General features: G+C 34.7%; 1 protein-coding gene across 3 annotated transcripts in view; it reads left to right on the top strand.

Annotated features, from left to right (window-relative positions):
* Window positions 1-22,996, top strand: part of LOC143240273 (uncharacterized) — a 69,384-nt gene that overhangs the window by 14,257 nt on the left and 32,131 nt on the right. The window contains exon 2 of one of the 3 annotated variants that reach the window (XM_076482453.1): window positions 3,535-3,611. Coding sequence is in view for 1 of the 3 variants with exons in the window: in XM_076482452.1 (XP_076338567.1) it covers window positions 22,406-22,409 (4 nt within the window). In the remaining 2 variants the exon portion in view is untranslated. Of the gene's footprint in view, window positions 1-3,534; window positions 3,612-22,277; window positions 22,410-22,540; window positions 22,794-22,996 lie in introns of those variants that run through there. The other 2 variants (XM_076482452.1, XM_076482454.1) reach the window with 2 other exon arrangements.

Here is a 22,996-nt window from a genome sequence, read left to right on the forward strand (position 1 = left end):
TTACTGTCTTTAGATTGGCTAATCAGTTTAAATGTTTGTATATTACTTATTTCATTTATCATAATTTATTTTGAAGATAAATCCAGAACTACAAATAACTATCAGTTGGAACTATAACATATTTTACTTTTAATTCATGAATCTTATTTTATAACTGAAGAAATTTTGTGCCAATTCTGTATTTAGATCTTTTAACTATTTCACATAAGTTTATTTTTTTATAATTTCCAAGTTATCAGTAATAAGATATTTGTGAAAACTGTCGATAAAAATTATTCACACTCACAAGATACGTTATTATCTTCATTTAAATCAGTTTAAAATTTCTTTATAATTGTGGATTGATTGAATAATTTATATTTATGAACATGTTCATGCAGAACTGGTGAATGGAAGTTAAGACTGATAGATGGTGTATCCCCACCACAGTTTGGGTCCTACTTCCAAAATCTGGGGTATTTTATATTCTACATTATAGCCTGTACCCTGGAGAAATAAGTTAAACAAGTAGAAATGTAACCACAATGTACAAAAGAGTAAATTTACTCTCTTTTTTTCAATAGTTAAGTAGCCAGTGTCTGATTTCTGCCAGCCAGTTGGTTTCCTTCTTGTCAATAGTTTAAAATTTTAATTAGTTTACAAAACTGAAGTAACTGCTGCTTATGATAATTGATTTTACTGATTAATCAAATCATCCAGCTCTACTTCCAGTGCCACGTGTGCAGTAAAAGACATAATACAAGTCACTGCATTCTTTATGGGACCTTGATGTGCCTTTGTTTTTAAAATCACCATTGGAGGTGATTACACACACTTCTCTGGTTGTATTACCCTATCCTTCAAGGTCTCCTTAATTTCAGAGCTGACAGTATCTTTGGTTCTAAGATGTCTGATCCAATCAGCCACTTGTTACACAAATACATCAGCAAATTGAGCAATTTACTGAGGCCATGACTTTAAGTTGAGTTCATGTTATTTGCATACTCCCCAGCTGGAGAATTCAGGTGCTCTAAAAGCTTTGAATTAACCAGCTCTTTACTACCTCATGGTAACTGAGATACCTAGTCTGTTAACATGCTGATGACCATTACAATTGAAAGCTGAGCAGTTAAATGTGTATTAGATACCAACTAGCACTGGTATAACACCATCACTAGAACAGTTAAATGTGTATTAGATACCAACTAGCACTGGTATAACACCTTCACTAGAACAGTTAAATGTGTATTAGATACCAACTAGCACTGGTATAACACCTTCACTAGAACAGATAAATGTGTATTAGATACCAACTAGCACTGGTATAACACCTTCACTAGAACAGATAAATGTTTAGGCTAGTACAGCTTGCTTTCTAATTCAGAAGATAGTTTATTTCGTGTGTTGGTTCTATCATCACAGTAGAGGTTTACAATTCAAGACTACATCTATAGTATACAATGAAATAACACTTGTATATTAGTGAGAATTATCACAACTTGTTCAACATTCACACACACAGTTCAATGTTCTAAGGCCCATTCTCGTTGTTATTAGATGCTTGTTTCAGAAATTCAGTTCACATATTGTACAAGTAAAATTGGCTGACAGTTTTTGTAAAGGTTCATCCTTAAAATACCAGGTCAGACATGTGTAATAATGCTAATACATAAGTGAAAAGTTATGTCTAGTTATCACCAGTCACAAGAATGAAGTTTGTACCAATTGGCCAAAGAAGTAATTTAAATTGAAGTACCTAATTCACATCAAAGTCAAGTATAGTCCTCAATGCTTCAGTGTCTACTAAGAACCCAACCTCATGCCAACTTAACATCCAAGCACATACCAAGAAACATCTTGTCCATGGTTCTCTGGCCCATGGCTTCAGATGCAAACTGAATACTATGCTCACCCAAGTTTGTAGCCTTATTCAGTTTGATCTTAAATAGTTTAAACCAGTGGATGCTTTTGCAGCCATTATTCCTTGCCAACCTTCTTGCATCTGTTGTAGTTTTGGCCTGTAATGTGCATGCATCCAGAGGTTGTGTGATGTAGAGGATAAAAAAGGTTTTTAAATGGCTAGTCCACCTAATCAGATAGTGAGCTCACTGAGAAACTGTGTAATTAGATCAAGAGTATTACTAATAAGAATATTGATACAATAATAATGGAAGATTTCAAATCTAAACACATCTGTTTGGATTCTATTAAATCAAAGAGAATTTTTTAAGTTATTTAGAGTGGATTTTCTTCATCAAGTGATTGTAAAACCAAGTGTAAACAGCAGGATATAATTTTAGATGTATTGTTAAGTACTAATAAAGATATGTCTCCAAGATTTGAAATAGAGTTAACATTTGGAGAATGGTAATTATTGGATAATTAGGTTTGAAATATTGCTACATGTTGAGGTGAAAAGAAAAATTTTAATATCTTAATTTTAAAAGTTAAAAAAACAAGATTTATCATTACAAAAATTGGGATTGTAAGTTAAAATATGATGTTGAATAATTTTGATTTTTTTGTATAAATTTATATTTACCTAAAAAGAGAGAGAGGCTTGGGTAAGACGAAGTAGAATATTATGGATAAGTGCTGCAAGTTAGAATTGACTAATAGGTTGTGTGGAAGATTTACAGAAGTGTAAAAAGCTACGGCATTGGTTAACAAAAGTAAGGAAGCCAATGTTAAATCTTGTGTTCCCAAAAAATTATTTTAGCTTATCCTCTCTGGCTATTATTTCCTTTATGATTAAGAAGAAAAATTAATCAGTTACACATTCCAATACAACTTTTGAAGCTGTAATCAGATTAAAACATTCTTTTAATTTGAAGTGCAAAGTTATTATCACAGATCATAAGTCTTGTTGGAATTAAAGTGCCCAAATTGGAACTAGTCGTATGGTTTACTGTTGGAAGGATCTGTAATGGTATAAGAATTAAGTTAAAAGCTTCAGTCAAAGTATTATTGCTAACTACTATCATTATAGTATTACATTTTAGTATTTTAGTATGCTTTGATTTTGGTGTAATGACCTTCAACTATGTATGCTTGAATTTCATATTAGCAGTCTTAGAGAATGAACATTAAATTGAAAACTGAATGGTCGTTCATCATAAGATCTTGTTGTACAAGTTTAGATTACAGTAGTAACATTATGGTGCTTTAATGTGTAGCTGCATCTATCTTTTTTATCACAGTTGAACTATCCAGAAATATTTGCATCTACCTTTAATACAAATTAAATACAAATTAAATTTTGAAATTCAAATAACATTAAGAAATACACCTAAATTTAAAATAAAATCAAAGATGTCACTGTTTTGTGGAAATAAATGTTAACATTCTGAACAGAAAAGAGGATAAGTGGAAAACTGTTCAGACACATTTATTCTTGCTGTGGTCTTCAAGACTAGTGTATAAAGATTACTGTAATTAGTAAGCCTTTAAAACTAGATAGTTAATGTATGATTATTTATAGTAACTTTGTACAGGATTGGTTTAGGCATTATTTGGTTTACTATACTCAGTTTGGTCTATTTTTTTTTATTATAGGAACATCATTGGTACACTGGAAAGGGAGTGCAAAGAAGAGATACCAGAATGAAATCTGCTTTGAAATTCTTCCACAAGTAACTGATTTTCATATGACAAAACACCTTTTGATGAAATAGCACTAAAGTTTTATTGACCCATTTCATTAAATGATAAGCACAAATGTTTAACCTTTATGTATTTCCTAATTTTTCTACCACTAAAATGGGTCTTGTGCCCAAAAGTGTTAAATGATACTGGTTATTTGGGGTGATGAGTACATTCTTGATAAAAAGTTTTAGCTCAAAATGTTTTGTGTTTGATTTAATGACAGTACATTCAGTTCATCTCAGTGATGATTATATATAAAAAACCTTTCAAACTAATAAATATCTATTTATCTTGATAAAATACAAACTGAGGAAGTTGTCACTATAAACATTGTTTTAGCATACATGTTTTTCAGTATTTTTAATATTAACTTGTAACTCTAATGTCTAACCAACTGACCTTTGTGTGTTGGAATTATAAAACTTGACTCGTATGAACATAAAATTTATGTTGATGCGTTAATTTCAAACTGATTTTGTGTGTGATTATATATATTCCAATAAGATCTTTAAAGGTTCACTGATGCTATCTGTGATAGAATAATCCAGGTTGTTTCCTCATTTTTATTACACTTAAACAAGTGCAAGTGCATACAATTTCAGCATATTTTACATAAGAGAGTTGCTATATTTGAAGCATAATTACAAAAATAGTAGAATTTTATAAGTTTCTATTAAAGTAGTTATTTGTATTCATTGGGAAAACATTCTTAATACATCTTAATAGTCACTTCATGAAGTTTTGCTTTCTCACCTAAAAGTAAGTGATCACCTATATAACACATGCAATTATACACAAGTCAGACATTCCTCAGTATAGTTACTTGGTCTTGCAAGTAATGCATGCTGTTATGTATTTGTATTAGCCCTCCTACTACAGATGTGTGGATTTCACTCAGCCTGTATTCCCAAAAGTAACCTTAAAGTAGATATGCTGTCAAATTTTTAAATGTGCACGTATTTTTAGAGTTTTGCAGTAAACATTACAAGGCACTTGTACACAAAGTATCAAATATTTTTAGTAAGTGTTAACATTTTCTAATTATTTCCTCCTGCATTCTTAATTTTTGAATTTTGACTCTCCAACATGCAAAGTAATTTTGATTTTAAGATTAAAAATACGTTTATGCATCAGAAAATTGTCAAATTTAACATGTGAAATCTCTAACCTCCTATCATCTAGATAATTTTCAAGTGTTCAAGAATATAGAAAGCAATAATCTCTACCACTTACGAACTTTGTACTTGTTTGCCACTTGCCATTAAATTTTGCACATGGAGAATGTGAAACAAAATAGTTTTTTTTAGGTTTTGTATATGTATTTTGAAATTAAAAAATCATAAATTACGTTATCCATATCAAAGAATTCCAGTATAATTTATCAGTCTTAGTAACTAAGCTATACTATGGTGTAAAAAAAAATGATTTTTTTCAAGCTCAGTAATATCTACCTTACCACTTACAATCTACCATGAAAAGAAATAGTTTCACATATAAATACATCACAGAAACTCAGAAAATCATATGGGAGACATTGAGCTTTCAGTTATGTATATACGCATTGAGCGAAGCAGATATATGCAGGCAAGTATTTTCAAATATTAATGAGGTGGATTAGGCCACTTTGGTTTATTCATTAAATATAATAATATCCAAACAAATAAAAAAGATAGAAGGTTTTTATATTCTAGCTTGTCAGTATTGGTACTTTGAGACTTTAATTCATAAGTGATAGTAGACTGTTTTTGGACTTCTGTATATGATGTGTGAATAACTAATCCAAAGCTCAGAATGCCCCCATGTTGTTTTCTGAGCCTCTGCAAAGTATTTATGCAGGAAACCCTTTTAGTCCATGGGCCAAATATAGTCACTGTGCACACCCATATAACAGTACAAGACAAGTTTGTTCACTAGTCCAATCAACATGGAAAAAGATGTTAACAGTAAATATTGTAGAATAAACTACCTGTTTTGATAGGAGGGTTTGTAGGACCTGCAAAAAATTTTGGCACTCTAGAAAACAAAAGAATGTCACAGCTTCTGGGTCTATTTTTCAATGTTGCAGAAATGATGACTGTGAATGGTAAATATTACTTGAAAGAGGAAACATTTGTTTAAAATGGTATATTTGTCCATTCACAATAAAGTATCACCACAGAATAGCTTCTAGAAATACGTACTAAAGTCACTCGTGTCTGCTTTGTGTTAAAATCACAGCTTTAACTAATTAACATAATTTTTTTGGTTAGCAAGAATGAAAAAAGTTGATTATACTGAATATTATAAACTTCAAGTAGGGTACATAAATAGGTCTTTAAGCTTGGCTAGTCTCCAGTGTGAGATGAGTGAAATACTGTGAACTGGAACCTTTGCAATGTATGATGCACATTTCTATCAGAGTGTTCTAATATTTTCTGTGAAGGGATAACATAGATGCTTGTATTAAAGCAATGCAAAAGTAATGTGGATTTTCTTCTCTTTAGGTCATCAAACCTAAATATGAAGATGTACACAGCATAGTCACTTTCTCTCTGGCATATATACAGCTTTACAGGTATTCAGAGCATCTCAAAAATAAAAACCAGTAAATATCCAAAAACCATGATTTGTTATTTTTGTTCGTCTTCATCTTTCTTCAGCAGACCTAGTGCTTTCCTAGTTTTAGTAGAAACTGTAATTTTATTATAATTTGATATAGCAAAGTCTTCATTATCTTTGCCTAACTATTTTATTATTATTCTATGTATAGTTTTTAAAACAAAATCATAATTGTAGTGTAAATGTTATTACCCCATGAAGTTAGTTTCTTACAGAAACCTGGTGTATTTAAATAGCTTAAATACAGTGTGAAACAGGAATTACCAGATGAACATTACATAACTGTAAATATGGGATACTCAGTGCATTGTGCATTATGCAGTTGGTGTTTTTAGGGAGCCAAACCCTATATTATACATTAAGTGAAGGAGTAAAAAACAATTAATACAGAAGCAGGTAATCAGAAGCTTGGTATGAAAAGCAACCTGACTTAGTCTCTATTTCCATTGTATATGCTGCTTTTTATCTTCTTTGTGAATAGCCAAAAACCAAGATTTCTAATTTTGATTCAGTCATTTTTTTCAAAAAAAACCTAACACCTGCCTAGTTTTAGCAGTTACTATACTTTTATCATTTGATAGAGCAAAACAATCTTCACAATTTCAGACTATTTTATTTTTATATGCAAAATTTATAAAGATTTAGAATACATTCTGTAACCTAGTAACCTATGTACACCATATTATCAAACATTAAACAAGTATTTGGAAAAAGAGTATCTGGGAGGGAAAAGTAATTCACAAAACTTTGCTGGAATGGTTGTTTCATGATAAGATAGTTATGTGGATTGGATTCATAACCAAGTTTATCATTCTGGTTTATTTCTTTGAAAATCCCATAAATAACTTGTTTAGATAAGGCTAATTTCTTCTGCTTAATTTTTCATCCTTAACTATCAATTGGTTGTGGTAGACAATGATATAGTCTTAGTGGTTTGCCATAACCCAAAAATAAATATAATACCCGTGTAAATGAATAATAGCAATGAAAATTGAATCCTAACTTCTTGAATTGTAAGAAGACCCAATCACCAGTCCATACCAGCAAATGGCTGAATAAGGTTGAATTGATATATATATATATATATATATATATATATATATAAAAATCAAAAACTAATTTTAATTAGTTTATTCTTGTGAATCATAACACTGATCGACTAAGATGAACAACCTTGAATTAATTTAAAATAATGAAAAATCATTATGGCAATATTTTGATTACTTAGATTAGATACTGGATGGTTGAAATAGAGAAACTAATTTTTATTAATTGATTATTTTTGTGTTATGATATTGATCAGTTTAGCTGAACAAACTTTAAGGAAAAATAATTAGAAATCATAATAGCCATATTTTGATTACTTGAATGATTGGAATAATAAGAGACTAATTTCAATTAGTTGATTATTTTTGACAGTCAACTTAATTATCATTTCAGTTAACCAATTATATGTATTGATATAATTGATTGTGCCAGTGAACTACCAATCTCTCTCTAAAAAACAAATTTTATTCTTTTGACTTTTGAAACCAATAACTTTTAATGACAGATTCACTTTATTCAATTTCAGTCACAAATAAATGCTAAATAAGTGTTTCAAAAGTCAATAAAATTTCTTTTTTAGAGAGAGATTGGTAGTGAACTGACACAATCAATTATAGCAATACATATAACAGAATCACTTTATTTAGTTTCAGTCACAAATAAATGCTAAACAAGTGATTTCAAACCATTGTCAATGATTTTACCTTTTTCCTTGGATAAGCTTGTCATTCATGGACACTTACAACCAATTTATGTTCAGGATTTTACAAAAAGCTCTGAACAACATTTTCTGTCTTTAAAAATTCTTTTGAATTAAACATTTTTAATCAGTATTGATTTATGTATCATTTAAATTCAGTGCATTTTCAAAAGGTACCCATGAACAATTCCCAAATCCTTATAAACAACACACATAGAATTATAGTACACTGAACATTTCTGTAAGCCTTTATGAAAATCAGAACTATAATAGAAATCTTAAATTTCAGATACTTCCTCAGCATCTAGAAGTAAAAGGCATCCATTGTGAGTTTTAACAAATTCATAATATTTCCTTTTAAAATCTTTAAGTTTTTTTTATGTCCAAGAGATTAGGTTATTGGAAAAATAAGACTAAAGTTTCTGCAAGTAAATTTGGAATTAGTACAGGGGATTATCATGACAAGCTGTAGAAACCTGGATAGGAACTACAAGAGATTTGGTTATTCAGTATAATTAATTCTTCATTTGTGCTTTACTTGATTAATTAAAGGAGATGGTTTGAAAGACCATTTAGTTAAATTTATGTACAGAAAAGTTGTATCAAGTTGTTTTTTGTTTATTTTTGTAGAGTTACTTGATAGATACTTTGATTGGTCAATTTAGATTCTGTTTCTAACATCATTTTTTACTACTACATTATTCTTTCCATAATGTAAATGCATGAAACATATTATATTTGAAACAAACAAATATTAAACTTTCTTTTATACTTGAAGTCCGCTGTCATCATTCATGCATTTTTAATGTTAACTCGAAGCTTAAAATGTAAAGCTACTCCTTTTTTTTTTAGATATATTTGAGTAAATTAATTTTCAAAAACTAATTTCTCTTTCTGTATTTTTTACTTCCCTTGACTTTTAGTTTGAAAAGATCGCAGATTTAACAGACATTACTGCAAACATGATTTTTCTTAGCCATTAGTTTTTTTCATTCACATACAAACATATTTTATCATCTACTAAGCTTATTACCCAAACAGAATTTTCTCCATCGATTGGCAAAAATTCTGTTTGGTTGATTCTTTACACCAATTTTGCTGCTTAAAAACCCCTATGGTCTGATTTTTAAACAAAAAACAGACTGAAATATTTAAGATGAAATATTGTACAATAGTAGGGTAATGCTGCCAACTAAGTCTTAGTTTAGTTTACATGAGCTGTTTGCCAAATTTCTTGACATCCTGGTCCAAGGCATCAGTCTGCAAATATCAATTCATATTAGTATTCTGGAACTCTTGCTGTAGCAATTATAGATTATGAGGGCTGAAGTCCTAAGAAAGTAATATTCTTCTTCAAAATAAACATTTATCTTTGAGCTAAACACATAACAAAAACCAGAAACCTCTTTCCCTCAATACATAACCTGAAAATTCTAAAGTGAACAGCATTTTTATATTAATTGTATGACAAGTAAAGAAAATATTTAAATCAGATAACCTGTTTTCAATATAGAGAGAGAATTGTATTATCCTTTTGTTAAGTAAGCCTTTTGTATAAATTTGGTAAAGTCTTACAATGAAATATGTTTAACATAATTAAAGTACATTACTGTCTTAAAAATTATTATAACTTTATGTAATTAAATGTGGGAAGTTAGTGAACCAAAATAGTTTGTGCTGAAACAGAAATATTAATGCGAACATTAAGACAATACATTTTTATTGGTAGAAATATATTTCAGGGCAGAACTGCTGTTTTTACTTTACGAATGAGACAAACTGCTTTAGATTAATGATCAGTACCCACCATAAAACTGAACATTCATGTCTTAAATTTAAATATTGTAATAGAAACATTGGAACATAGTGACTTAGGCAGCTCATACTCTAATAAAGTATAATCTTTTATTTCTGATACAATATATCTTACCTATGCTCACAAAACAGCTTTCCTTAATTTGTACTTTTCCTTATATTATGTAATTTTCATTTGTCACTAGTCTTGACACTTCCACCTACCTCCATGTGGTTCAGTTGTGCAGTAGCATGCAAATAAGCATATAACAACACCACCAATAGGAGTGCAGCATGCATGCCCTAATGTAGCTGACTCTCTATGTAGTAGAACCCAATTTTTACTTCTTGATTTAGCACAGAAAAGGTTTATTTGGTTTGCTTTGTGGTTAATTACAAGTGTCATTGTAACTTTAATATCCATTTCAACTTAGAGAAATTTTTATTTATTGTTTCATCTGGTTTCATAACAGATTCACATATTTCATTTCCTTATGTAGTATGCATTTGTATGAATTCCCAATCTCATATCATGACTATTACTATTTCTGGTAACCAACCTATTACAGTGACTTCAGGCTCAATGTTATAATCAAGGAAGTTTAAGCCCTAGTTTGCTAAGGGACAGCTTCCTTCATGCAAGCCAGGAGGTTTCCTTAACATCAACTGATTCTCCTCTTTTGAGAAGAGTTGGAACAGGATAACAAGGATATGAACAGCCTCCCTCCCCTTCTTTGCAGTGCAACACTGTTTTCAAATCATAAATGTACCTTGGCTGCCTTCTCTCTCTCTGGATTTGGTCTCACGTGATTGTTCTATTTTGTTCTTGTCTCCCGTGCTTTATGACCCATCTTTTTTCCTTTTAGTGGAAATACCTTATGCCGAATGTTTTGTCCTTATTCTCCTTTTTGCAACATTGGGGTCCACTCTGAGCATTTTCCAATCAATTATGTTTGGGGACTAGTATGCCATGTTTGCCATACAGAATAAAAGTACATCTTCAGCATACCATCATTCCATGATTTTCTTTCTGGATAGTCAAGAGTTAAATTTGCTTTTCCCACTATGGGAATTAGCCATTTTATATTTCTGTACACTTTTCTCAGGCAAACTTCTTCATTTGACTAACCCTGAGAACTTTCATACATTACCTATCTTTCATTCATTTTTTGTCTGAGGCTTTTATCATTCTTCTGAAAGATTGTTGGCAAATGCACATTGTCACACCTATCCTCCCTCTGCCCATTTTTCCACACATGGTTTCTTTGTTGTTGAGGCCTCTTGGATAGGAACTCTCTTAACTTGTTTATCTCGCCTACTTCTTTGTATGACCCCACTTCTGCAATAAACAGATTTAGCTGGTTTTCCTCAATTCATTGGAGTCTAGAGTGTATTTCCACACATTTGTATACATCCCTATAGTTACATGTTTGCTTCAACCGTCCCAGATACTGTCCCTGTATCCCATCCTTCCTTTCTCTTCCCTATTCATTCTTTCCTCACAGGTCACTTCATCACAGCATACTGATGGTTGCTGATGAACTGCAGTCTGCCAACAGTAACATTGACTGTCTCATGGGTTTGGGTCCCATTGGATCTGGACTACTTTGATTTTGAGTATCCAAGAAATATTTAACACAGACCCTCAGGTTCTTCAGTCTTATCACATGTACTTTCCATTTCTTCCCCAGGATCCAGTCTGCAAGTAGCATCTTTCTGTGGCAGTTCAGGAACTTTTCCTGAAGTGCACTATAGAACTAGTACTTCTTGCTCTACCAAGTTCTGATTCACCTTTTTCTTTTGTGTGTCTCCCAAAAAAGACTGGGAATTGGTGTTCTCTTACTGGCTTCTCTAGTCAGAACCATTGTATAGAAGTTCCTTAACTCATCATGAAGTCTTACTTTTTCAATGAACATTTACTCCTGGTCTTTGGATGACAAAGATTAGTACAGTTTTTCACATTCCCACTGTCCCAGCATTCCATCTATATGTTTACACTGTTCACTAAAAATGTCTGTCAGTTTTTAGTTCTAACATTCAAGCTTGCCTAAGCCTTGTTCATATTTTTGATGGATGTTCAAGGACTCTGCTCGTTTTCTCAATTCATATAAGGTTCATTTCCATCACTCCTAGTTCCATCTCTTTTTTTTCAGCTTCTTCCACCCACACACAGTTTCTTCTCAGTGACTCTGCTCAAATGGGAGGCCAGTCAAGGTGAAAAAAATCAATTTTCATTGTAACATAATATCTTGTTCATCTTGGGGTGTTAGTCAATTCCCATCTCAGCCGAGCCTTATCTCCTTTAACTGCATTAGATGGAGCTTTTGATTTATAAGGCACAATTCTCACTTTCTCCCTGCTTGAAAGGTTCTCTCTTTCTTGAGGACTTGGGCTTCTTTAGAGATCCTTATTCCCCTTGGCCACACCAACATGCAATCTTGTTAGAGGGTTCTCCATGATCGGTGGAACCTCACCAAGAATTCTCTGGATTATGTGATATTGCTTCCTCCTTCACTTCAAGACAATTTGACTGGTGGCTGGACAGAGATAACACCAGTTGAGAGAAAGGTATTGGTGTTCTACCAGCGTAAATGATGTGGCGATCTTCCCACATGATCTGATGTTCATTTTTGGGTTCTATTCAGTTTGGATTGGAATTTTCCAATGTAGACCAGTTTATCTCTTTGGCTGGGAATCCTGCTTATTGCCACCCACATGTTGGTTCCCATATGAATGGTGTTCATTGGATATTCACTGGCCAAAATAAGTATTTGCATGCAAATAGGCTGTAACCCTTCTCCCACAATGAACTGGGTGATATATTTCCAATGTCTGTCAGTGTGGATTCCTGTACTTGGTGAAGGGACCTCCCAATAAAGGTTCTGTTCTTTCAGTTTACCTACTCTCAGATCTAAACATCCACTCGCGTGTTTACCATGCATGGCGACCTGTAAAGGGTAGGAGAGGATCCTGGTGGTTGAGGAGTCCAACCCTAACACACCACTTTTGTCTTGAATTCCTGTATGGAGCCTTGGGGTGGCCCCCCCAGAGTCAATCAGCTGGTCCACTTGGGCTAGGGTCAACCAAGTACCAGTGTTGAATGTTTTCAACAGGTGTTGTGGACATTGTATCTGATGCTAGTGTTTGGGTATAGTGCTCACGAAACCCTGTCATTGCTACAGTGTCCTTGTTTAGCAATGTAGTGCATTCCCTCGTAACGTTCCATGATGGTTGGGTTGAGTGGGCACTGAAACATTCTTTCTTTATTATGAATCCCCTAAATATAAAATACTGAAAAACAGTTCATAGGTAAACGACCACATCTTAAAAATTCTGAGCAACAATTTTGAATATCTGTAACACCTGTACCTCTTTTTCTTATATTACATTCTCTTTCACACAAATCCTTAGAGCAAATGTCTCCCTTTTTTATTTACGAGGGATTACAGGGACTTGCTGGATCTCCAGAGTTAGGCAAAAAAGCTTCATTCTGTTGACATACTGGTGGTAACATGCATTCCTAAACACAGTGAATTCCTCTTACATTCAAAGGCAATTGGGGATATACCTATTGAGGTTATTCCACATGCTACTTTGAATTTGTCACAAGGAGGTATTATTGAGAGATTTAAGTGGATTCCCAAATCAGATATTCTCCCTGGTTTCTTTACTCAAGGAGTTTCTGCAGTGAGGTGTATCTCCAGATGGAATTATGATGCCAACCAATGTCCTCATTTTAACATTTGCATCCCCACGTCCACCTGCCACCATCAAAACAGGGCATTTCAATTCCAAGATACAGCCATATATTCCTAACCCTCTCAGATGTTTCCAAAGTCAGCAATTTGGTCACTCAGAGATCATATCATGGTTCCTTGAAGTGTGCTCCTTGCACTTACAAGGACCACAATGTGTATGAGCATGAAACATACCCTCATTGCATTAATTGTAATGGCTCTTATCCATCCTTCTTTCTTTTTTGCCCAAAATGGTTGAAAGGAAAAAAGGTTGTGTTTCAAAATAATTCAAAACAGTACTTACCCTGAGGCTTGAAAGTGCTGTCCACCACTGTACCTCAGACTTATGTTGCTGCACTTTGTTCCACAACTACAGTGGGAGTGCAGACAGATCTCTCCGTGCCTCTGATAGGATCATTCTCAAACCACATGAAAAGTCTTTTGACCTTCATGGTTAAGAAAGTTGATGAATCAACATCAACACCCATCTCTGTCCCTAACATTAATTCCAGCAAACCACAAGATCCACTTCCTTTGGTTCTAGGTTTGGGCATTTCTTCAGGTTATCTTCTTCTCCCACCCCAAGATGCAAAATGATCATTTGTTTTACATCCTCAGTCCAGTTGACCCATGACAGAATCTATGGAGGTAAATAGACCCCCTTTAAATAAGGATAGTAAGGAAAAAAGATGTGGTCGGAAACAATAGGGTTCTCCACTCAGTTTGCCTACACATAAATAAAAATGGCCACCCTGATGCAATGGAACTGTCGAGGTTTACGTTCTAACCTGGATGACGTCAGAACGCTGATTGCTTCCTATCATCCTGTATGTCTTTCCTTACAAGAAACATATCTTAAACCGGCCGATACAGTCACCTTTCAGTGGTTTTCTTTGTTCAAAAATGACAGGCTGTGTGATGGATGAGTGCATGGAGAGATGGCACTGTTGGTTGATCAACATGTGCCCACCCTTGGAGGCCGTAGCCATCCCTGTTTCCTTCGGTCATACCATCACTGTTTGTTCTCTACCTGTCACCTAGTGACATATGATCAATCAGATCTTGATATTCTTAATGAACAGTTGAGTCCTGGAGGACTATAATGGTCATCATTCCCTCTGGGGAAGTGCTGATATTGATAGGGAGGGGTTGCTCTGTAGAGTGTATGCTCACTGATCACAACCTTTCTCTTTTCAATATTGATTCTTTTACTTATTTTCATGCACCTAGTCAGTCCTTTACTGCTACTGATCTCTTAATTTGCTCCCCTTCATTATTTTCCCATTTTTCATGGAAAGTTGACAATAATCCACGAGGCAGTGATCATTTACCTATAATTTTAAGAGACTGGCCGTGGTCAATGCCATCTGACTCGCATACCTCTGTAGAAGCTGAATCAGGCAAACTGACACTCTTTCACTGCTCTTGCAGAATTTGATCCTGCCATCATCTTTAAGCCATCAGTAGATGACTGTGTGGCAGCAGTAACTGAGTGTATTATACAAGCAGCTGCTCAGTGTATTCCTATAACTTCGACACATATTTCACTATATCCTTGTCCGTGGTGGAATATTGCCTGCCTGCTACATGGCACAGAAGGCTCAAAAATGAGCCTGAGATACTTTCCATAGGTTTCCCACACTCTCTAACCGCATTACTTTCCAGCGGGCATGTGCACATGCTCGGTGAGTAAGATGTCAAAGCTAGAAGGAATCTTGGATTAAGTTCACAATTGGCATATCTTCTACCACCAGTTCCAAAATCATATGGGACAAGATTCGAAAAGTCAGTAGGTAATATAATTCTGTCCCCCTCTCTATCTTGTTCTCTGATAGCCAGGAAGTAACTGATACCCGGAGCATTGCCGATATTCTAAGTGAAAGATTTTGATGGGTATCTAGCACTTCTGCTTCTTTTTCTTCCACCTTCTCAGCCATCAAGATTTGGGCAGAGCATTCACCTCTTTCCTTTTGAGCTGATTGTCTCTATGACTGTAATAGTCCCTTTATGCTGGTGGAACTCAAACTGGCCCTTCATCAGTCCGGCAGTAAATTGGTTGGACCTGATGATATACACTGACATGCTGCGCCATCTATCTCCTGCTTCTCTTGCTATTCTTTTGATTGTTTTTAACTGGATCTGGTAGGAGAAAGTTTTCCTGATGCCTGGCGTCAGGCTGTTGTCCTATCTTTCTCTAAACCTGGGAAAGATCCCAAGATTCTTTCAAACTACTGTTTAGTTGCTTTGACGAGCTGTCTCTGTAAAACCTCAGAGAGGATGGTTAATGCTCGTCTTGTTTGGTTTCTCGAATCAAACAACCTCTTCTTGCCCACCCAGTGTGGGTTTCGATGACAGCACTTCACCTTGGACCACCTGATTCGACTTGAAACGTCAATCAGAGAAGTCTTTCTCAAATAACATCTTGTATCAATATTCTTTGACATTGAGAAAGCTTGTGATACAACATGGAGGTATGGCATTTTGCAAGACCTTCATATATATGGGTTATGTGACCATTTTTATTAAATTTTTTAGCAGACAGGAGTTTCCAAGTTTGTGTGGGTTCAACATTTTCCCGTTCTTTTCTACAAGATTTTGGAGCCCTAGGGACTGTTCTGAGTGTCACACTTTTCAATATAAAAATGAATGCCATCACTAAACAACTCCCTCTCATTGTTGCAAATGGGCTTTATGTCAACGACTTTCACATCTCACATCAGTCGTCAAACATGAGATATATTGAGTAGCAGATACAGACTGCCCTTAATCGTTTACAGAAGTGGACCACAGCAAATGACTTTAACTTTCTCTGTATTGGTGAAGTTGTGCTGCCTTGTGAGACAAAAGTTCTTGGGGCTTATTTTTGACTATAAGCTGACCTTTATATCACACATCAAGCAGCTAGGGGTCAAATGTACAAGAGCACTGAACATCCTCCACGTCCTCTCTTCCACCACTTTTGGAGCAGATCAGTGTTCTCTGCTAAAGATATATCATGCTCTTATTTGATCTAAACTCGACTATGGATCACTGGTTTATGGCTCTGCCAGAACTTCGGCCTTAAAGATGCTGGACTCCATTCATCATCAAGGACTTCAGCTCTGCACTATGGCTTTCTGCACTTCCCCAGTTCAGAGCTTATACATAGTCTCATGAACTATGTTGCACCTCCTCAATTTGCAACTGCCTTTACTATATGCTTTGAAACTTTGTTCCTTACCAAAGCATTTCACCTGGTGTTGTGTTTTCCTTCCTTGGTGAGCCGTACTTTTTGAGAACAGAACATTGTTCTCAAAAATTGCTCCTTTTGGATTTTGTATCCAGGCACAGTTGGATGAATTGGGTCTTTCCTTGGATAACATTGCTGTATCTACTGGTCAACTCATCCCACCATGGCTTCTTACAGTCTCCAGATGTGACCTATCTTTAAGTCATCTGAGAAAAGCAGACACTCCCGATTGGAAACAGTTATTTGCTGAACATCTTTCGAATTATCCTTCCATTCCTATTTATACAGATGGTTTGAAAGCAGGTGACTGTGTGGGCTATGCCATGTCTTGTTGTGGTTTGGTGGTTGTGCACAGAATCCCCTCTACACCTTCTGTGTTCACTGCTGAACTGTACGTTATTTCTTTTGCTCTGGATCACATAGAAGCTACGCAGTACTCAAACTGCACTATTTATACTGACTTGCTTTGTTTTCTACTGGCCCTAGAATCGCTTCACGTTGGTTCACACCCTTTTCTCGCCGATATTCAAAACCGACTGGCCCATTTCTCTAACATCTACGTCTATTCAGTTTTTCTGGATACCAGGCAATGTTGGTATTCACGGGAACGAGCTTGCCGACACCGCAACTAAGTCTATCTGCTCTGGCACTATTACTGCTATGCCTGTCCCATACATGGACTGTGGTCCTGTATTCAAGGCTCGGCTCCATGCCAACTGTCACTCGACTTGGAGTGAGCAATGCACAAACAAGCTTTTCCAAATAGAATCCTATATTGGCCTTTGGCCGTTTTGCTTCTGTAAGGATCGGAAAGAGGAGGTTGTTCTAATTAGACTATGCATTGGTCAAAGTTTTTAACTCATCGTTTTCTTTTATCTGGAAGTGTTGCACCAGTGTGTAGTTTGTGTAACACTCCAATCACTATAAGCCACATTTTACTTTCTTGTCATTACGACTCTCAACAATGGCACAATCTTAAACAGTGTTATTGGTGATGGTGGCACTGTCCACCTTGGTTATGTTTTTAGTTTTTTAAATACCGTTAATCTTTTTAATGCCATTTAAATTTTTAATTTATACATCACACCTTTTTAATGTGGCTCCCTTTTAAAAATCAGTTCATCTAGTTCGATTTGTAATTAGAAACTGGCTGTAACATTAAATAACTCAACCAGGACTGGAAAGGCCAACTTCAGGCGACTAACGCTGCTGTTTGAACCTACCAGGTTGTCATCCTGGCTAGTTATTATTATAATTTTGCTACATGTCTTTAAAACTTTTTATTACTTTCCTTTTTGAAAATGGCTATAATGTCAAATAACTTGGAATCAGAACTAGAAAAGCCAACTTCACGTGACTGACAGTGGTTTTGAACTTTCCTGTTAGTTTTCCTGGAGAGTTATGATGATTACAGTTATGCTACAGAAAGTCCTTTACAACTTTAATTACTGTTGTTTTTCTCTTAACGTTGTAGTCTAGATGTAAACATTGGTTTTATTTTTTTTGTGTTTTTTTTAAACATTGTTTTGTTTTACCTTTATTTCCTTTTATTAACTTTACTAACTTTTAGCTTTTTACCAGATGTTTGACACAGATAGCCTAGCTGCTTTGTGCCATAAAACACTAAATCAACCAACCAACCAGTCTTTACCACAGCATCTCATCTGGGTTGAGTTTTCCTTCCTCAGTGGGTCATGCTTTTTTCAAAGCAGATGATCTGCCATTGTTCCTTTTGGCCTTCGTCTCCAAGTGCAGTTGGATGAATTGGGTCTGTCCTTGGATAACATTGTTGTATTCAGTGGGCAGCCCATCCCACCATGACTTATTCCCAAATGTGATATTTAAGTCATCTGAGAAAAGAAGATACTCCCGATTAGAAGTATCGTCTTTTATTTGTTAAACATCTTTTGATCCATCCTTCCATTCCTATTTATGTGGATGGTTAAAAATCAGGTAACTATGAGTTTTGCCATGGTTTTGTGGTTGTGCACAGAATCCCCTCTACAATTTCTGTGTTCACTGCTGAACTATGCCATTTCTCTTGCCCTGGATCACATTAAAGTTAAGTAGTGCTTGAATTGCACTATTTATACTGACTCGCTTAGTTCTCTACTGGCCCTGAAATAGCTTCACGTTAGTTCTTATCCTGTTCTCGCCAATATTCAAAACCGACTGGCCCTTTTCTCTTTAACATCTAGTATTTCTGGATACAAGGCCACGTTGGTATTTGCGGGAGTGAGCTCACCAACACCCCAGCTAAGTCTGTCTGCTGTGTTGCTATCACTGTTGTGCCTGTTCCATACATGAACAATGGTCCTGTGTTCAAGGCTCGGCTCCATGCCAGTTGGCAGTCGACTCAGAGTGAGCAACGTGAAAACATGCTTTTCCAAATAAAACCCTATATTGGATTTTGATCATCTTGCTTCCGTAAGAATCGGGAAAAAAAGAGGTTGTTCTAACTCGACTACACATTGGTAAGTTTTTTAACTCATAGTTTTCGTTTATGTGATTAATGCACCAATGTGTGTTGTCTGTGTGACACTCAGGTCACAATTAGCCACATTTTACTGTCTTGTCGTCATTATGACTCTCAACGATGGCACCATTTTAGACATGTTTTGTCCCAAGGTTTATAACATTGGACAGTGTCATTGGCGATGGTAACTATCCATTTTACAAATGTTTTTAGTTTTTAATTCAAAAATTAAATTGTTTTGTTTAACCTTGATTACTTTTTAATAATTTTACTTTAATTTTAACTTTTTACTAGATGTTTGGTGCAGATAGCCTAGTTGTTTTGCGCCAAAAAACACCAAACCAACCAACCAACATTTCCAATGTCACATGGTTCTGGACTGAAGTTGACCCTGCACATTGCATTTTTACTTTCCAGCCATCATCAATACATCAGTTCCCAGAGGATATGGGTGTTGGTTTTGTTGGATATGCATACATGATGGCTTGGGTTCACGGAACAAAAGTTCATATTCTCTTCTGGTTCTTGGGTCCAAGGAGAATGGTAGAAGAACCCTCTTTTTACTTTTGGCTGGTCGATATAATCTGACTCGCTAGTTTTGGATTGACGTTGACCTCCCACTTATGTTCCAATATGGTCTACTCAATCCACACCAGGGGAAGCTCGTTTTCTTGAATGTGCCTTCTTTTCACGAGTATAGACTGAGCTTGTTCAGGTGTGTGGCCTCACACGATTGTATTAGCTTTAGCAAGAACTTTCACACTCTGTGGGTGCTCTTTCTGAAGAGAGCTTATTAAGTTAATTGTACACCACGCCTTCTACTTGACCTGTGCGGGATTCTAGCTGTGTCTGAGAAAATGTAAGATATCGTTTCGAAAGGTAATATTTTCCTATATTAAAAATATATTTCCTGTAGATGCTTACCTCCTCAAACTTACTGCTTCCCCCCCCCCCACTTCCTGTGTACTTTTCATACCTAATCTCGAAGTGGAAGTTGGGTTTTATTACACAGAGAGTCAGCTTTGCTTGAAAGGTGCGTGGCGCTTCTATTGTTGTAGGGATTTTGCAAGCTATACTGGGCAAATGAACCATGTGGTAAACACTTGAAGGAAGGTGGAAATACCAGGGCAAGCGAACGAAAATCGCGCGGTATAGAGAGCAGTACAAATCAAGGAATGCTTTCTATGTGAAAGAAGTGATAAGAATATATCGTAAATATGTTCTCAATGTAGGAAAATATTAGCTTCTCATATCAGTCTTATTCTTTTCTATTATAGAGTACAAGTACAATAAAGTTTACTCGGCAAATAATTTGAATAAATTGTAATAAAGAATATATTGACACGCATAAAGTAAACCTTTTTTCTAGTTTATGCTCTTCGTTGGACAGTAAAGACCGTGTTACAATGAAATTAGGCTCAGAGTAATTGTTGAAAGGGAAGATGTCGCAAAGATTCTAATTACTCACTCATTGTTGAACTTGTTGCATAGAAGCCTTAATCATAGATAATCTATCCAATAAGGAAGTAAACGATATCCTAGCCTTTGATAGTGGATAGAATTTATCTATTTACGTTTATTTATCGAGAACGTTCTCCCCTCTAACCTCAGGTACAGGTGGAGAAAACATTTGCACCCACTTTTGATGGACAACTAAACAAAGACAGATCATATATATAAAATTTTTCTTCAACAGGTCTCGTATCGTAATGGGAGTAAAAACACCCTACCCCAAACAAAAAGTTATGGATCTATCTCTGAGTCTTAACATCGAAACAAATTGTGGTTTGTGATTATTAATGAGGAAAGGCTCTTAGTTCTGGGAACGTTATAAAATTACTGAAAATAGCACAAAACAAATAATTACTACATTTATTAAAATTTTATAAATATTTTATTGGGAAGAAACAGTTACATATTTAGGTCTTTTGTTTTCATTTGAAAACAAAATGTAAGTTTATGTAAAAAAAACAACTAAGTTTCATTTTAAAGCACAAAAACCCATGGGTAACGATTGTATAAACACGTTGAAACCAATTAAAAACACCGTGCAGAAATAGGTAATAGTTTTTGCTTTGTTGTCATTCTGTAATATATCAAATAAAGAACGTATAGTAATCCATTCATTGTTACAGGTAATTAAACTCGTTTATTACTTTTTCTTTCGTTCGTAAGTTGCAAAATTTGATTTAAAAAGTGTCTCAACCACTATGTCTATAGCATCTCAAACGGCATGGTAATCCTGGATATTGGATGAAAGGCCTTATCGACGACACCGGATATAGCAGATACAGTGTAATTAACTTTTTCTTTTTTTACATTTAGTCAGAAATTCTAAAACTTCGAACAGTACAAATGTCTTGTAAAAAGAACATACTCTACAATAGTGTGTTTAAGTTAAAATGATATAAAATTTAAAATAGTAATTGTAACTCTTCAGAATACTAGCTTAAAACATTTCTAATATGCTACAATTAGATTAACCTGCAGAAATGGAAAAATAACCATTACTGCATTCAGTGAAAAAAATCAAACAAAGAAAAAACTTCAGTGAATTATTTGTTGTTAAAGTAACATTAACGGTCAAGCCTTTTGTCTTGTAGCTGAAGTTTCAAAAATACGAATAAGTACACAAGAGGCGTAATTTTAAAAAATATATATATATATATTAGACAGATGACCCACAGAGGTTAATTCCTTGGATATTTCAACTGGAGGAATAGCTGCAGGATCAAACGCCGTCGCAACTTACATTCCTTCGTCGTAGTTGAATAATCAGAGCAAAGTAGACATTTTAACAACATTTCCAGTGAGTAAATTAAAACAGAAAAGCACACCAGTATCTGATTTTAACGATAATTGTAGCAACTTTCGTAATAACTTTGTGACATATAATTGTTTTACGTATGGCGGATTATAAAATAGAGAAAAAAATGCTTAAGTATTTACTCATTGCGTCATTTGTAGAAATCATGATGTTAGAAAACGCATAAAACTTTGGTTTGGTATTGTCTGTAAATAACAATGAATTTAAAACCTACCTTACTTAATTACCGCTAGGTGGCAATACCGCAACAAGGGTCTATGTGACGTTACAGCGCTTGCGTAGGCAACCTACACAATAGATTTATGAAGTTCGGCGTCTGTATGACTGTGGAGACCAATAATTTGTTTTGCAAATTATCTTATTTATAAAGACAATGGGTAAGTGAAATATAAAAAAAAATTGCAATGCTTCGTAAGCAAACAATTTACGTAGTTTTTTAATATAATTATATTTTCTCTGAAAATGTAATCACGTTTTAAGTCATTTATAAAACATTTTGGTTCAAAGCTGCCATGCTTTCCCGCCATTCCTCGAGTTTCTCTTCTTCAACAATAATTTTCTTAACAAAATAAATAATTATAATGTTCTTGAAGCTGTTGCAGTAACATATGATGGTAATAAAGTAATCCGTTGATATAAATGGTTGTTTTGTCGTTTTTATTTTAAGTAAACAGTGTGTGTGAACTCGTACTCATAAAATGGGGGATCTGCCATTGCTCCCCCAAAGATAAAGCAGGCAAAGAAAGGAAGCCAAATGTGAGGTAAGAACAAGCCTAATAAACCCGGACCAGTTATCGTTGTCGTAACAATATGTATGGCCCTCTAGACCAATCAGAAGATGATTTAGAATTCGGCAAATGGTCGGCTGCAAGGTCCGTTCATAAAAGTGTGTTAGTCTTGATCAAAGCGTGAAAATTTGAAACAAATTTAGACAAATCCACTGGGAGTGGTTGTAATATACAGA

The sequence above is a fragment of the Tachypleus tridentatus genome, chromosome 13, assembly GCF_004210375.1.
Source record: "Tachypleus tridentatus isolate NWPU-2018 chromosome 13, ASM421037v1, whole genome shotgun sequence".
Taxonomy (NCBI): Eukaryota; Metazoa; Arthropoda; class Merostomata; order Xiphosura; family Limulidae; genus Tachypleus; species Tachypleus tridentatus.